The sequence below is a fragment of the Panthera onca genome, chromosome A2 (genome assembly GCF_046562875.1).
Source record: "Panthera onca isolate mPanOnc1 chromosome A2, mPanOnc1 haplotype 2, whole genome shotgun sequence".
NCBI classification, from domain to species: Eukaryota; Metazoa; Chordata; class Mammalia; order Carnivora; family Felidae; genus Panthera; species Panthera onca.
Genome location: NC_138340.1, coordinates 56,577,539 through 56,592,744, shown reverse-complemented (window position 1 = coordinate 56,592,744; position 15,206 = coordinate 56,577,539). Strand labels below are relative to the sequence as shown.

The 15,206-nt window shown below is 54.7% G+C and overlaps 1 protein-coding gene across 14 annotated transcripts in view; it reads right to left on the bottom strand.

Moving 5' to 3' along the window:
* Window positions 1-15,206, bottom strand: part of IQSEC1 (IQ motif and Sec7 domain ArfGEF 1) — a 423,845-nt gene that overhangs the window by 70,802 nt on the left and 337,837 nt on the right. Inside the window, exon 1 of one of the 14 annotated variants that reach the window (XM_078442699.2) lies at window positions 2,313-2,665. The exons of 12 other annotated variants lie outside the window; for them this stretch is intronic. In XM_078442699.2, coding sequence (XP_078298825.2) covers window positions 2,313-2,377 — 65 coding nt within the window. In that variant the 5' untranslated portion in view covers window positions 2,378-2,665. Of the gene's footprint in view, window positions 1-2,312; window positions 2,666-15,206 lie in introns of those variants that run through there. One more of the 14 variants, XM_078442710.2, reaches the window with a different exon arrangement.

Here is a 15,206-nt window from a genome sequence, read left to right as displayed (position 1 = left end):
CTGGAATGGCCAGCTGGAGGGACTCTGGGTGGGGGGGCAAGCCGGCCAGCCCAAGCAGCTACTGGCTAAGCCTCCACAGGCCAGGAGCTGGCCTGATTTGTTTCTCCCACCCCACCCACTTCCTTCAGAACCACATACCAGGCACTCCACAGCAGTGATCCACCTGCTCTGAGGCTGAAGGGTGAACTTCGGGCTGTGTTGGAGCAGGGCTTCTCAATCTCCAGGACACCTGGTCCATGTTCTGAGACTGGGGGAGCAGGGGTTTATCACCACCCCTGACGACAAAAGGACCAAAGCAGGCTTCCCTGCAGCTAGAAGATTTAGATTGGATACAAAGAAGGACTTCCAATAAGAAGAGCCTGGCCTTGGGTCCTTCACTGTGCTGTCCTGCCCTCCCCAGCCTGGTCCAGCCGCCAGGCAGTGAGGCAGCTGGCCGCAGCGGGAAGAAGGTGACATTTGGGCTGGAGAAATGTACACGAGTGGTGGCCACGGGCATCCCAACTGGAAAGGTGACACTGGAGAGGTCCTAACAGAGGGGCACCAGGGAAACCCTCTCTCAGCTGGGAGTGGAGGAAGAGGTGTAGCCTGCAGAGCATGCCGACTGTGTCCCTGCCAGTCTACTGGTGCCAGGAGGACAAACACTGAGTTTTGCTCCCTGCTGTGTCCCCGGTGCCTAGACAGGGAATGCTCACGGAAGGTACTCAATAAACCGCAGAGCCGGGGGTGCTGATGAGAACGAACACACTCAACCTCAGTTTGCTCTCCGGCGATGTGGGGGGTGCCGGAGCCACAAGGACAAGAATGCAAATGCAATACCGGGTGGGACAGCTGCATAAGGCAGCGGCACGTGTGGGATATGAATATCGTGACCCCCATTCTCGGACTGATGCCACCAATTCTAGACAGCTGGCCCTGCAGCTGCAGCTTGCCCAGCCCCCACCCCAGACACAAGAAGCAACGGGTTCTTGGGAACCACACCCCCACAACCACCCATGGAGCCTTCAGGGCCCAGCGTCCCAGGCTCCTGGGGTGAGGAGGGGGCAGAGGGGAACACATGCATGTTCTCAGTGCAACTGCCAGACACACACTGCAGAATTTTTGAACTCAGAGATCAAACGGCTGCAGGTGGGCTTGCCCCCGCAGCCCCCAGGGGGCCCGACGCAAGCCCAGTCGGCTTGTCAACAAATCCTCTCCGCCCCACCGCCTGGCTCCTGGCTCCTCCGAGGGGCCTGCAGACAGCTCGGGGGGCAGCTGTGCTGGCGAGCGTAGCAAGGAAATCGATATTCTCAGCACATACACACTCTCTCTCTCTCTCTCCCTGTCTCCATAAATGCGGGCCTTGGACACTCAGGCAGCCACCCACAGCCCCAAAGCAGAAAAGGGTTGCTCTCTGGGATACACCTTTATTCCCCCGACCCCACAAAGACTCCATCCCTGAGCACACCAGGCGCACAGAAACACGCACACGCCATCCCACCGGCAGACCCCTCACTGCCGCACTCAACACAACAGCGGCAGCCACACAGATCTCAGGTTCCCCGACGCACTCCTGGGTGGCCCGGCCGGGAGCACACCTGGAGCACCTGCGCACAGCCTCACACGCGCTTGCACAGGGTCTCCCTGACGGCGCACGCGTGACCCTGGACACAGGCCCAGGGTCTCGCGGAACTAGGCCCACGGGGAGACTCCCTGGCAGCCTCCGCCCGCCCGCAACGATGCCCGCGGGCCACACTCCGACTCACAAACTCCAGTCCGCTCGCTCCCAGCTGGCACCGATACCCACTCCCATCAGTTTCTCCCATGGAAGCTCACCCCCACACAAGCTCCCATCCCAACAGTCACTCGCCAGGGAGTGCACCCCCCCCCCCCCCGCCCCGTCCTGACACCATCTCTTCTTCTCACACGCACAAACTCAGGTCCCAGGTCCGGGTGCACCCACACCACTCAGCCTCCCTCCACCCTGTCAGCCCTCCTCCCTCTCTCACACACAGGCACTCCCCACACACATCCTGACGGTCTCACGCACGCCGGCACACCCATCCCCGCAGCCTCGCCGGCACACGCTCGCACTTACAGTCCCGACAGACTCTACCAAACCAACGCAGGCAACACAGCACCCGGCTCTCTCACGAACCCACAACATACCGCACGCCAACTGTGCGACGGCTGGGTGCCGCTGGCATCCCCACCCCGCCCCGCCGGCCTAGGTCCGCGCAGCTCCTCCCCAAAGCCCTCTCGCCCAAGGCCCCGGCGCTCACCCCCCCACCCGCCCCGACCCGACCCCCGGCCTCGGCCCCGCCCGGGGCCCTTACCCGCTGTCAAGCTCCAGCTCCAGCAGGGACTGGGTCCGCTCCGAGTTGCAGTGCAGGCACCACATGGCGGCCGCGGCGGGAGCTGACGGGGCCGGGCGCCCGGGACCCAGGCCCCGCCGAGCACTGCCGACTCCCGCCGGGGCGGCCGGATCCCGGGGCGGACACCCGACCACCCGGAGACCTGACCACCCGCCACGCGACCACGTCGGGTCACCTGGTCCAGTGCCCGCCGGTTCCCGCTACTCCCGGCCGCAAGTCTGAGCCCCCAGACCAGCCGAGCCCACTCCTCCACCACCACACCACCACCGCCGCCACCCGCCCGCCTGGCGCAGAGCGAGGCCCGGCCGGAGGAATGTGGCCCGTGAGGGGGCGGAGCCAGGGGCGGGGCCGGAGGCCGGACTGCGCCGGGGGGGCGGGGCCGCGCGGAGCCTCGTGGGGAAGCGCGGGGGCGGGGCTGCACGCAAGGGGCGGGGCAGGACGGGGCGGGGCTGCGCACGGGGGCGGGGCGAGCAGAGCCAAGTCCGGAGGAGAGCCGGGGCGAAGTTTTCTGGGGGGACAGCATCCCCTGTACCTTTTCCGGGAGGGCGGTGCGCTCCCTCCAAAACAGAGTCCCCACACATACATATCTTCCTCCCCAACGTGTAAGCACAGCAAATACAAAACCCACACCAACCGGCTGTAGCCTACTCTGCTGACGGCGCCAATGTCTGCCAATCCCGGCTTTGGCCTCGGTTTATAAAATGAGGCCTTTGCTCCCCGGAAAGGTGTGGTTTGTGGGCTCTGAAGCTCCTGACCCAGAGAAAAAAGTGGGTTCCATCCTGAGGCTGGGGACACCCATTTGGGGACTTTTTGGTGAGAATCTGATGAAAGCAGCTTCTTTTTCCCTAAGCCTATCCAACCTCCTACTCTTCCCTCACCCAGAGACAACTTTCAACACCCCCCCCCCCCCCCCGCCCCGCCATCCCGCCCTTGGCAGGCTTCACAGTCATCCTAATTCGCTATTAGAGCTCGTTACCTATACTTGGTTTTCAAGACACTGTGATAGAGGTAGAGCTATTAGTGGCCCCATTTTCCGTTAAAGGAAACTAAGGCTTACCCTTAACTGGGTTAATTCTAAGAGGCTTTCCCTCACTTCCTCTTCCAGAGCTGCTCAGCTCTCCCTACCATAAGCAGTCATGGCTTGCTATGCTCAATTTGCACACTTACGGGTTTATTATTTGTCTTTGGGCTTCAGGAAGGCAGGCATAGCACCCACTACCCACACTTGTGGGATGCCCAAATATGGTTGGGAGACAATCAAGCAGCCACAGATACAAACAAGACCCCACCTGCCCCACCTGCAAATCCACTTCCTGGAGGGCTAGGCAGCTGGAAGTTCTGTGGGAGTCAGGAAGCTATAGGAAGCCACTAATGCAGGGACATCATCTTGTGCCTTTTTGAAGCTTTCATTTGGAGGGGGTGGTGCAAAAAGCCTAATGATGAGTGTTATTCCCATATGGGGAAAGTGGGGTGGGGTGGGGTGGGGGACAGTGAAGGAAGAGGGCTGGGCTGGCCCAGCTTGCAGCACAAGAAAAGGCCACCCCTAGATGCAGTTTAGTGTACCAGGGTTCCCAGGCAACAAGCTGAGTGGGAATCCAGTGCCCCTCACTGCCCATCTCCACATATCTTCTCTTCACTTCTGTTGTTGTCTCTGCCACACTGAGAATAAATAAAGACTCAGAATGGGAGAAAATATTTGTGAATCACATATAGTATCCATGCCATATAAAGAACTCTTGCAACTCAACAATAAAAAGGTAAATAGCCCAGTTAAAAAAATGGGCTAAGGATCTGAATAGGCATTTCTTCAGAGAAGATATATGAAGGGCCAAGAAACATGAAAAGAGGTCGAACATCACCAGTCATCAGGGAAATGCAAATCAAAACCACAATGAGCTATCACCTCCTACCCACCAAGATGGTTGGAATCAGGAAGATGGACCAAAGGACCTACACGCAAGGGTTCTGGAAGGAGAAGACTGCTGAGACACGCTGCTCAGAAACTGCTACCACATCCAGCGGCCTGGCTGGGAGAGGAGGGAGTTAGGAGGGGATAGGGTTGAAATCGTCCAGTTGGGGGTGTGGAAAACTCCCACCCCAGCTTGAACGGCCCTCTAAAAATAGGCTGCAATAAATGGAGCCAAGAGAATTCCCCCAGCCCAGCTGCTGGAGCACTCCAGACACGGGCTCCGACAGCCTCACGACCTGGATTCTCCAAGAATTCCAGGCACTTGTCCAGACCCACGGCCTTAGCCGCCTGCCAGGATGGTCTTGGCGACATGGTTCCGGCCGGGATTTAGAAGAAGGGGGTTGAATTTCCCCTTCAGTATTTGGAATACCAGAGGATGGAGTCGCTGGAAACCAAATGCCTCTTAATTCTCTTGTTCTGTTTTATCTTCCTACAAAGTGTGCCTCTTGCTTTTGCTGGGTTAACTGCCTCGCAGATTAATAATGTAGGGAATCGGGAGGCGAGCGAAAAAGTTCCAGCCTGGAGAGGCAGAGAGAGCCAATTTTTCTGCTAAAATGACTAGACGGGGCAGATTTCTTACATATCCCATTTGGGCAAATTGCTTAGCCTTCCGAGTTGCAGTTTCTCAACGGTAAAGTGTGGCTCGTGGACCACATCTACCCTGGCAGATTCTCCTTGCGGTTTAATTTAATGTAGCAAGCATTTATTAGTGCTTACTCTGTGCCTGTCATCTGAGGCCTCAATTGGACACTGATGTGACAAGTGTCCCCAGGATGATGTTAAGATAATCTGGAGGAAGAGCCTGTAACTCTGCCCCATGAGAGGCTCCCGAGATGAAGGGACTTTTGGGCTAGGCCTTGAGGAATGAGTAGGAGCCCATATATAGGGTGTAAGATTCAAGAAAGTCATGAAAATGTTTAGTTGCACTGTCCTGTCCTAGGTTTCAGCCCTGAGTTGCTTGCCTTGGCCTGTTTCACATGCCATCACCGACTTCATCCCAATCCGCCTGGCTTCTGACAGCCTCCCTGCTCTGCTTCCATCAGACATGTATGTAGTACCTCGTCATCTGAAAGCCAACCTCTGCAGTCCCTCTCCCGGAGCTGCCGGGATGAAGGCCAGTCCCTCCACACAGCTGGCCTCCAGGCCTGTGTGCCCTGACTGAGGCTTATCTCGCCAGCCCTGGACATTCATGATGCCCCTTGCGTGCACACCGCACCTCCAGCAGCAAAATACTCCTTTCAGACCCCCCAAATCCCGCTGTGTCTGGCTCATGGCTAAGGCTCTTGGTTTTGGCTTTCACTGTCACTTCTCCCAGAAAGCCACCCCTAGCCAGCCCCTCGTCCAAGTTAGAAAGTCCTCTTACACACTCCCAGGTTTACTCTGTACCTGCCCTCCCATCACAACAATGAGCTGTATTGTCACTGCCAGGCCTCCCTCAGGCCTACTATGAGGCCTGGGGCACAGAAGTGCTCAGCAGTTGAGTAAATCCAGCCTAAGAGTCAAATCTGGTCCACTGCCTGCTTTTTAAAAATAAAGTGTTTTGTGCAGGCCTGCTGTGGACAAACCCTGGAAAAGCAGAAGTCGTATGTCATGGAGATTCCTGGAGATGGGCCTCTGCCCTCTAAGCCTGAAGGCTTGTTAGGACAGGGGTGGGAAGGGGAAAGGAGGACTTTTCACTCTATGCCCTCCCCACACCCCTTTTTTTAAATTTACATCCAAGTTAGTTAACATATAATGCAATAATGATTTCAGGAGTAGAATCCAGCGATTCATCCTCTTATACTCTTTTATAGTTTTCAGAACTTTAGGGGTGCCTGGGGTGGCTCAGTCGGTTAAGTGTCCGCCTTCCGCTCAGGTCATGATCTCATGGTTCGTAGGTTCGAGTCCCGTGTCGGGCTCTGTGCTGACAGCTCAGAGCCTGGAGCCTGTTTCCGATTCTGTGTCTCCCTCTCTCTGTGACTCTTCCCCGTTCATGCTCTGTCTCTCTCTGTCTCAAAAATAAATAAACGTTAAAAAAAAAAAAAGAAAGAAAGAAAGCCGGTGCAATACAGAAATCAATACAAGTCACGGCAACCCACGGGACCAGAGGTCTCGCATCTTGTGGGAGACTCAAGCCCTCCAGAGCCAGTCCTCAAAGACCCCAAATTCCGTACTGTACTTAAGTCACCTCTTGGGCCACCCTGGTTTCCTTGTCCTTCGAGTAGGTGGTGTCTTACTGACAGCCACGAAAATCAATTGGAGTTGCGTTATAGCCCTCTCGAGTTCCCCTCTCAGTGCCTGTTGATCATTAATCTGTTCATAACACTGAATGGACTTCCCTATCTCACAGCCAGGATGCTGGGTCCAGGAGGACGCGCTGTGATCATCCTTCCAGCACAAGCCCTCATTTTACAGACAGGGAAACTGAGGCCCAGGGTGCCAAAGGGATGTGCCCTGGGGTGTGTGTGGCCAGGTACCACTACAGACAAAGACACTGGCCCAGGAGTCCTGCCTCCTGGGCCACAGTATCCCATTGTCGGCACGACACAGCAGGACTTGCACAATCCAGCATACGGCCTGGGTGACTGAGGTGTGGGTTCCGTACCGAACAGAACTTATTCGTCTGAGTGTTGCATGCTGTGGAAAACCAGACGCAGCTGTGCAGAATGCAGAATTGTGTAGTGTTACCTCAGAGAAGCTAGTCAGCCCCCCAGTAGAGAAAATTTCCAAACAAATCAAGCTGATCTTAAGGGACAGGTTACTTTCAAAATTTCAAGCAGTTTTCACTGGTTATCATTCAGTCCCTGACTCTTTCCAGCCTCCTTCCCAGATACCTAGCTACGATATAGCTCCTCCCAGAATGCACCATGCACTCCTCTGTTCCAGTGCCTTTGCTTATGCTCTTCCCACTTCCTGGGCTGCCCTATTCATCTGCTTGGCAATGTCCTACTCAACCATCAAGACACAGCCAAATATCACAGGGGAAGCCTCTCCCTGTGCCCCAACCCCTAGGTGGGGAGAGAACCCCCCACCTAGACTGTGGGCGCCTTGGAGACAGGGACAATGGCTCTCCATCCACTCTCCTGGTGGTGGGGTTCAGACGCCGCCACTGCTCTACATGACTAGCCACCAGCGGAGTTGAGTCCCAACCATAAAAGCTCAGCAGTACTGGGGTTCGCCAAGACCTGGACCGGGAGGGTTGAGATTCAAGTGGCTTTAACATTAGCATAGCCTAGGGCTTCAGGGCTGGAAAGAGTCACCAGAACCCAGTGCTGCCTGACTATTGGGTGAGGAGCCTGAGCCTAGGGAGGGGGGGAGCACTTCCCCAAGTCACTCTGAGGCACAGCCAAGAGTTGGTCATCTGACTTCCTTTCCATGGCTCCTTCCCCACTGCTCTGACAAAGCAAACCACAGAGTCAGGGAACCATTGTGGTTTGAGGTGTAAGAAGGCTGTTTTCCTGTGGTCTTTAAATGAACAATAAAAATTAGATGCAGTTCTGTTATGCCAACAGTTGACAAGGGGATTAACACAGGCTGTGAGGGCATGGGAAAATCCTTAGGGAGGGGTTGCAATAACAGAACCGCATGGTTAGGACACAGGGTCAGATGCAAGGAGAAACCAAATGAAACGGAACAAAACCCCGTACCAGTATAGGATGGCTCTGTAGGAGCTCTGAAAAAGTCAGGATGTGCTCAGTGACTGACAATGTGAACAAAACAGCTGGGAATGATCACCTCCTCCAAGAAGCCCACCATGCTTCTAGGTCCCGAGCGCCCACTGCGACCCCTACCACCCAGTGGGTGATAGTTCGTCATAAAAGGGAAGGGAGGTGGTGGTGGCGGCCGTGGGTCACAAGGTGCTCATTGCATCCCTCCTAGGTCTGGCCACTCCTGTGGGCACGCTCCATCCGTCCTGGTCCCTCTGCTGGGCCCAGCCAGGTAAGCTGGCTGCTTGGCCCGGAGGTGAGGGGCCAGGGCCTGTGGAGAACAGACCTGTGGCTTCTGAGTGCAGCTACTGCAATTATGGGTCTCTGTTCAAGTGGATGGGAAATGGCCATTTGCCAGTCTTCTCGCAGGATTCAAGAGGCCTGACGACATCAGGAAGAAATCTAGAAGCAAACATCTGAGCTGCTACCTTCACCAGTGGAGGGCTCTTCCCTGAGCCCGCACTGACCCCCGAATCACACTGTGCACCACACTTCCCATCAGGCGGCCCTGCCAGCCCCCTGGATACAATCAAAAGTGACCCCCACCTCAGCCCCTCAAACTCACCCCTCCTTTCCCTGGCTGGTGGCAGAAGGAAGCCACCGCCAGATCCTCAGGGATAGAGGGGCAGGGCCCACGATGCTTATGCGGAGGGAGTCAGCCCTCCCTTGGGGACAGCTCCAGGAAAATGACTCCAGGCTTCTTCCAGGTCCAACCCCTCTGTGTCCACTCTCTGGACCTGAGAGGGACCTCAGTTCTCCGCTGCAGGTGGAAGAGGCAGCCTTGTGGCCAGTGGGCCTGGACATGCATCTTTAGCTCCCTATCAATCCCCTTATGTGACCTCGGGTGAGTCACACAGCTTCCTGGGGCCTCGGTGTATTCACCTGTACACCTTCCTTGCAGGAGCGGTGCGGGGCTTGGCAAGAACACCCGTAACTGCCTAGCCAGTGCCGGATACCCAGCAGGCCTTCAGAGCCTGGTAGTCCCTTCCCCTGTGCCACCGTTGCCCCCACAGAGTGGGAAGGCTCACGGCGTGGGCACCTGGTGGCGTCATAACCTGGCTTCCCAGCATCTCATGTTCAATCTTGCCTCTTGGGCAAGTGGATGGGTCTTTCTGAACCTCCTTTCCCCACCTCCCTGCCTCTACCTGCCTCTTCCTTAAGTCCGGGGACTGCTACCTCCCGAGACGGCCAAGGCCACCCATCATGGGGCACACACTCTGGGTCAGGCACTTTACAGAAGTGATCGCATTCAATGTTCAACAACCCTCCCCTCCATTTTACAGATACATTGTGGCTCAGAGAGGTTGAGTAACTTACTTAAGGCCACACACCTAGAGGCTGGATGATAGGGATTTGAGCACCTGTCCATTTGGCCCGCAGACCATTAACGTAACCACGAAGCTAGACCTGCCTGGTCTTCCCCCTACACAAAGTGCTTATTGAATGCAGGTTCCGTACTAAATGCTTTACCTATCATCTCATTTAAGCCTTATAATAAACTTCTAAGGAACACACTACTATTGTCCTCATCCTATCATCCAGAAAGAGAAACTGAGCCTCAGAAAGGTTAATGGGGCACCTGGGCGGCTCAGTTGGTTAAGCATCCGACTTCAGCTCAAGTCATGACCTCACAGTTCATGAGTTCAAGCCCCGTGTCGGGCTCTGCACTGACAGTTCAGGGCCTGGAGCCTGTTTGGATTCTCTGTCTCCCTCTCTCTCTCTGCCCCTCCCCCGCTTATGTGCACGTGCACTCTCTCTCTCTCTCTCTTTCTCTCAAAAATAAATAAATAAACATTAAACAACAAAAAAAGAAAGGTTAAGGAATTTGTTTGAGGCCAAGCAGCTAGTAAGTAAGGATTTGAACCCAGGGCTGTCTGATTCCCAAGTCTGTGCTTATAACACCATTCCCTTTGGTCTTCAAGGTTTAGTTCCAAGAAGTCCCCCGCAGAAGACCATTTCCCTTCGTGACTGATGTAATGGAAATAACAAAAGCAAATCTAGCCCCCACATGCCCCACCGGCTATGGAGTCAGACTCCCGGCCCTGTCCCCTTATTGGCAGGGTGGTCTCGGGCAGGGCCTCTCTGAGCCTCAGTCTTCTCTGTCAAATGGGAAGGGATAACAATGCATATCACTGAGGTTGTTGCAAAGACTTCAGTGACATATCAAGTGCTGGGCCCCCAGCAAGAGTTCTGCCTCCCACTGCCCCCACTTCACCAGCTCCCAGGACCCAGGTCACAAATCCCGGTTCCTTTTGCCCTGGGGAACGCCCCACCTCCCTTCTGGAGTGGAGAGCAGCTGGGGAGAGGCAGGAGGGGCATCGTGGTGGCCAGGCCTGGGAAGGACTTGAGGCTTTTGCCAGTTCTGCTGAGGCGTCCCAGAGGCCCGGGTGCGGTCAAATCGGGCAAGCAGTCCTGCCTTTTTCCCTTCTCCCCAGCTGCCTGTGCCTCTCCCTTCCTCCCTCAACAAGCCTGCCCCGGGGTTGAGCTCGCGCTCAGAGGGCCCCTTGAACTAGTTTGCGAGAGGAAGGAGGAATTAGGTTCTGTGGTTCCAAGCCCCACCCCCACGCCTACAGTCTGGGCAAGAGACAGACCCCACATGTGAAGGGCTCTGAGACCGCACACATATGTTCCAACAGACGGCGGCCCGCTTGCTGTCACCTCCTCTGAGGGACCTTCTGGGACACCCCCAGGTAAAGCACATCCCCGTTCTCTCTAGCTCATCTAATTCCCTGTGAAGCCCATCTCCCAGCCTATATTTATCTTGCTTAATTACTTGCTTCTTTACGGTCTGTCCCCTCCACCAGAACGAAGATCTTCATGTGAAGGAGGGGACTTTGTTTACCACGGTATCCCCAGGATCCAGATGGCACCTGCTCTACAGTACGTGCTCAATAAATGTCTGATAAATGAGTGAGTCCTGTTGACCCAGTCATTCTCACTCAGGACAACCAGAGCGATGGCACAAGGCCTGTCAGCTGGGAATGGCAGGCCCCCGCCCGCTCCCTGTTCTCGCCCTTATCTTATTCCGTCGGGGCCAGTGCCCCTTTTTACACCACAGATAGTCTCTGGAAGTCTACCCATTTTCATCTCCGGCGTGCCCATTGCTTATGGGGTCCAGCCGCTCAAGACTTTATCAATAAAAGAGGCATCCCTTTAAGCAAAGCGAATGACCATCCTTGACGTATTCGGGGTTCTTTCCTAGTCGCTTTGCTTAAACCAGGGCCCATCTGTATTAAAGGGAGCAGGTAACGTGAGGGAATCTAGAAAGAAATACAGAAATCTGCAAGGCCTGGCTCTGTTTCGGAACGTCCCAGCCGGCCACCACTGATCCAGACGCGTGGCGTTCCAGGGAATGCCTGGAAGTAGGGAAGCAGCTGGCTTACTCTTCTGCAGTGCATGCATACCACAGAAACGGCTACCGCGGGGGTGCCAAGCCAGTGCCCCAGCGGCCCTCTCCCTTAATGAATTTATAACGTTCATTTATAACAAGTGCTGGGGACGCCTGTTTGGCGAACGGATGCCACTAAGTGCTCCTAACCGACAGCTTCTCTTAAGTGGGTTAAACATTCCCCTCTGCAATCGTCTTTATGTTATTGATTTAAACACCTTCCTTTGTCCCAGGGGGAGGAAGACGGCAACCAGCTTGACTCGACTCCACTGATTCGGAATTAATGGACGCGGGATATGTGTGATGTCTGAGTCATTGTTTGAATAAATCTATAACGGAGAACGTGGGCGTTCCTGAATGCGTTTCAACAACCGCCCCCAACATTTATGATTACCTATTACGTGTCAGGCACTGGCTGCGTATCTCAGAGGATGCAGAACCAAAGAGGCGTGGGCCCTACCTTCCGGAAGCTTGGTGGGTAAAGGGACTGCAGGCAAATCAGTCATTGGTGCCAGCCCTGTTCCCACAGGAGTTCACATAATCCTGACAGCCGCTCTATACGGTGGGTAGGCATCCCAGTTTATCACGGAGGCCCTGAAGCCCAGAGAGGCTAAGTAATTTGTCCAAAGACACACAACCTGTAAAGGACGGAGCTGGGATTAGAACCCACCTACACTGACGCTCAGCCTGTGTTCTTCCCATGCCACCGGTGGTTCTCAAATCAATGGAAATGCAAATTTCCACACTCTCGGTGATTCTGATGAATCTGCACTAGCCAGGGCACCGAAATGGGCCACGAGTGCAGTGTGGGAGCCACCTGGCAGAGGGCTGGGGGGATGGCCATTTAGGGAAGGCTTCCTGGAAGAGGTGATGCCTGTCTTGGGATTTGTGGCACGAAAGGGAATTCACGGGGTGGCCCGGCAAGAGAAGGGCACTCCAGGTACAGGGAACAGCATAGGCAAAAGCTTGGTTCGCTTGGGAAAGTAGAATCATACATCGTACACACAAAATCTACATCTATGTGGAGTGCGAAGAGTGGGGACGGGTGAGCAGTGAGGAATGAGGCCACAGGATGAAGGGGGCAGAATTCTGCTGGCAGAAATGGCCTGGATTTGGGGCGCCCGAGTGGCTCAGTCGGTTGAGCATCCGTCTTCGGCTCAGGTCATGATCTCTCTGTTTGTGAGCTCCAGCCCCGCATCGGGCTCCGTGCTGACAGCTCAGAGCCTGGAGCCTGCTTCGGATTCTGGGTCTCCCTCTCTCTCTGCCCCTCCCCCACTCGCACTCTGTCCCTATCTCTCTCAAAAATAAATAAACATTAAAAAAAATTTTTTTTAAAAGAGCAAAAGAAATCAGTTCATTAAAAAAAAAAAAAAAAAAAAAAAAGTGGCCTGGATTTAGCCCCAGGTTGGTTTTCCCAATGACCACATAGCACCTGTATACCGATTACTTAACACTATTCTTTGTATCAGGGAAACTATGCATTTGCTCCATCAACAAAGAATCCCAGTCTCACTGAGAATAAATTCAGTTTTCCCATAAAAACAAATCACCAAAACACCGTTATAAAATCCTGCTTGGATCCTGTCACCCGCAGACGGCCTGTGCTTCAGCCCCGCTCTGTGTTTGTTTAACACAGGAATTAGTTAAGTACGGAGAATCCGTGTTATAGAAGGCACCCGTAAAACAGAAGGATCACTTTTATATCCTGATCGGGAATGAGATACACGATATATTGCCAGGTGAAACCAGGAAGGTGATGAATGCTGTATTCGGGTACAGAAGGAAGGGAGAGGAGTAAACACATGCAGGCTGACATATGCATAAAGTATCCGGATGGCGGTTACCTCTGGGGGAACCTGACAGGGCCGGGAGGGCAGCTCAGTGCTCATTGTGTGCCTTTTGTATCTTTAACTGTTGAGCCTTGTGACTATATAACTTCCTATAAAATAACAAGATACAATTAAGCCTTCTTTTGAGTGATAAAGAGGCGTTAAAGAACTTTAGCACCCACAGACACTTTGGTCTTGAAATACTTGGAAGGGCCGGAAGAGCATTGGGAAGGGAATAGCATTCTTCTGGGTCCCACGTCATTATTTTCCTTGTTACCGAACGCTGAATCTGTGGCTCACCTGGAATCATTTCATGTGGCTCGGGTCTCAGGGATCTGAGAATACGCTTTTTTCCAACAAGAAATATCCTTAAGCATGTAGTGTAACTTGACCGCCGCAGAAGGCTGGGGAGGGCCCAGGTGGGGCCTGGGCCCAGTGGAGGGGTGGGGGGGTAGGGGGGTGGGGGGGTGGGGGGGTGGCGGGGAGGTCAAGGCCCTCTTCCCATCCTTTTGGGAACAAGACTAGGCTGCCATCCCACAAGGTCAGGCCCCCCCGGGGAGCACCTCCGAATGCTGGTTGTGCTCCCCATACGCTCTCCTGTGGCCAGTTATCAAGTCCTGTTGCGTAGCCCACAAGGAAACGGGAGACACAGAGAGGTTAAGCGAGGTTAAGCGGTATGTCCTGAGGCTGCTCCCCTGCTAGTGGCAGAGCTGGGATTCCAACCTGTAGGCCTAGGCAGGGAAAGCCTAGGAGCCTCTGAGCCAAGCCGGCCTGGGGCGGGTAAGGGAATGCGACCCCACCCCACGAAATAAGAGTAAACCTTAAGACCCAGACTGGGCCACCCCAGACTCCTGGAGCGGATCCACAACGAGCATCCCTTACGCAGCACAACCCACAGACAATTTTGGTCTCTCTCGCCATTTCCATAAGTGAGTATAATTTATGTGTCTAATAGCAAAGATATCAAGGTTGGGAACCCCCTGGAGTGTTAGAAATGCAATTTGTAATTACAAGCACACAACAATTTGTTCAACATGTCAGCTACGTCCGCGGTAATTATTACCCTGGTTAAGGGTAATCCCCGCCGCGCATGGGGATGGGAAGCCAGGAGTGGGGGCACTGGGCTTGGAACCCGGTTGTCTTCCTTGACGCCATTTCTTCTCCCAAGACCCCTCCTGTTCCCTCCCACAGTGGGCCAATATCCCTATGGTGGCTGCCCCCCGGTGGGCCTCTCACGGTCTCGGCCCTGCCTGCAGGTGCCTAAGTACGGATCAGTGGGCACCTCCTTCTTGGGAGGCATCCCTAGTGGATCCTGACGCCTGCTCTCAGGAGGGGCCCTGTTCCAGGCTTGCTTCCCATTTTTCCTCGACAGTCTGGGGATAACGCTACCTTCTAGTAAGTTCCCTTCTGCTGTAGGCTGCTTGCGATGCAGCCTCTAGCTCCTTCCCCTTGGCCTCCTTTGGTGGTCACCTGGAGTTCTACGCTAGGGACAGTTAGGTACACTAGCAGTGGCCGCGGCTGCCACTTCCGGAGCACCGATTCTGTGCCCGGTGCTCCACGGCGCTCACACTGGGGCGCAGCAACCTTCCCAGCCACACAGAGGGCAAAGTCCACATCTTACCCAAGGGACAGAGGCCCAGAAGTACCAAGGCACTCGCACAAAATGCAAGACGCACAGATCACAGGGAAGGGAGATTCGATATGGTGGATGGTCCGAGCCATGAGGGTCCCCACTCTGGGACGCAGCCTCTGGTTGGAAAGGGCACTTCTTCATTCAACACACATCGGCTCCTTTTGTGCTTTAACTCCAGTGCGAGGGACAGGGGCCACGTGGAGCTGGGGAAGGGAGTTCCAGGCTCTGAAGGCTTGCTAAATGTCCAGCACTGGCTAGACTAACTGTTGGGCACTCACTCTGTGTTTTACACACGTGATTTGTCAATGCCCCTGTCTGCCCTGTGAGGCTGGGACTTCATTAACTGCAGA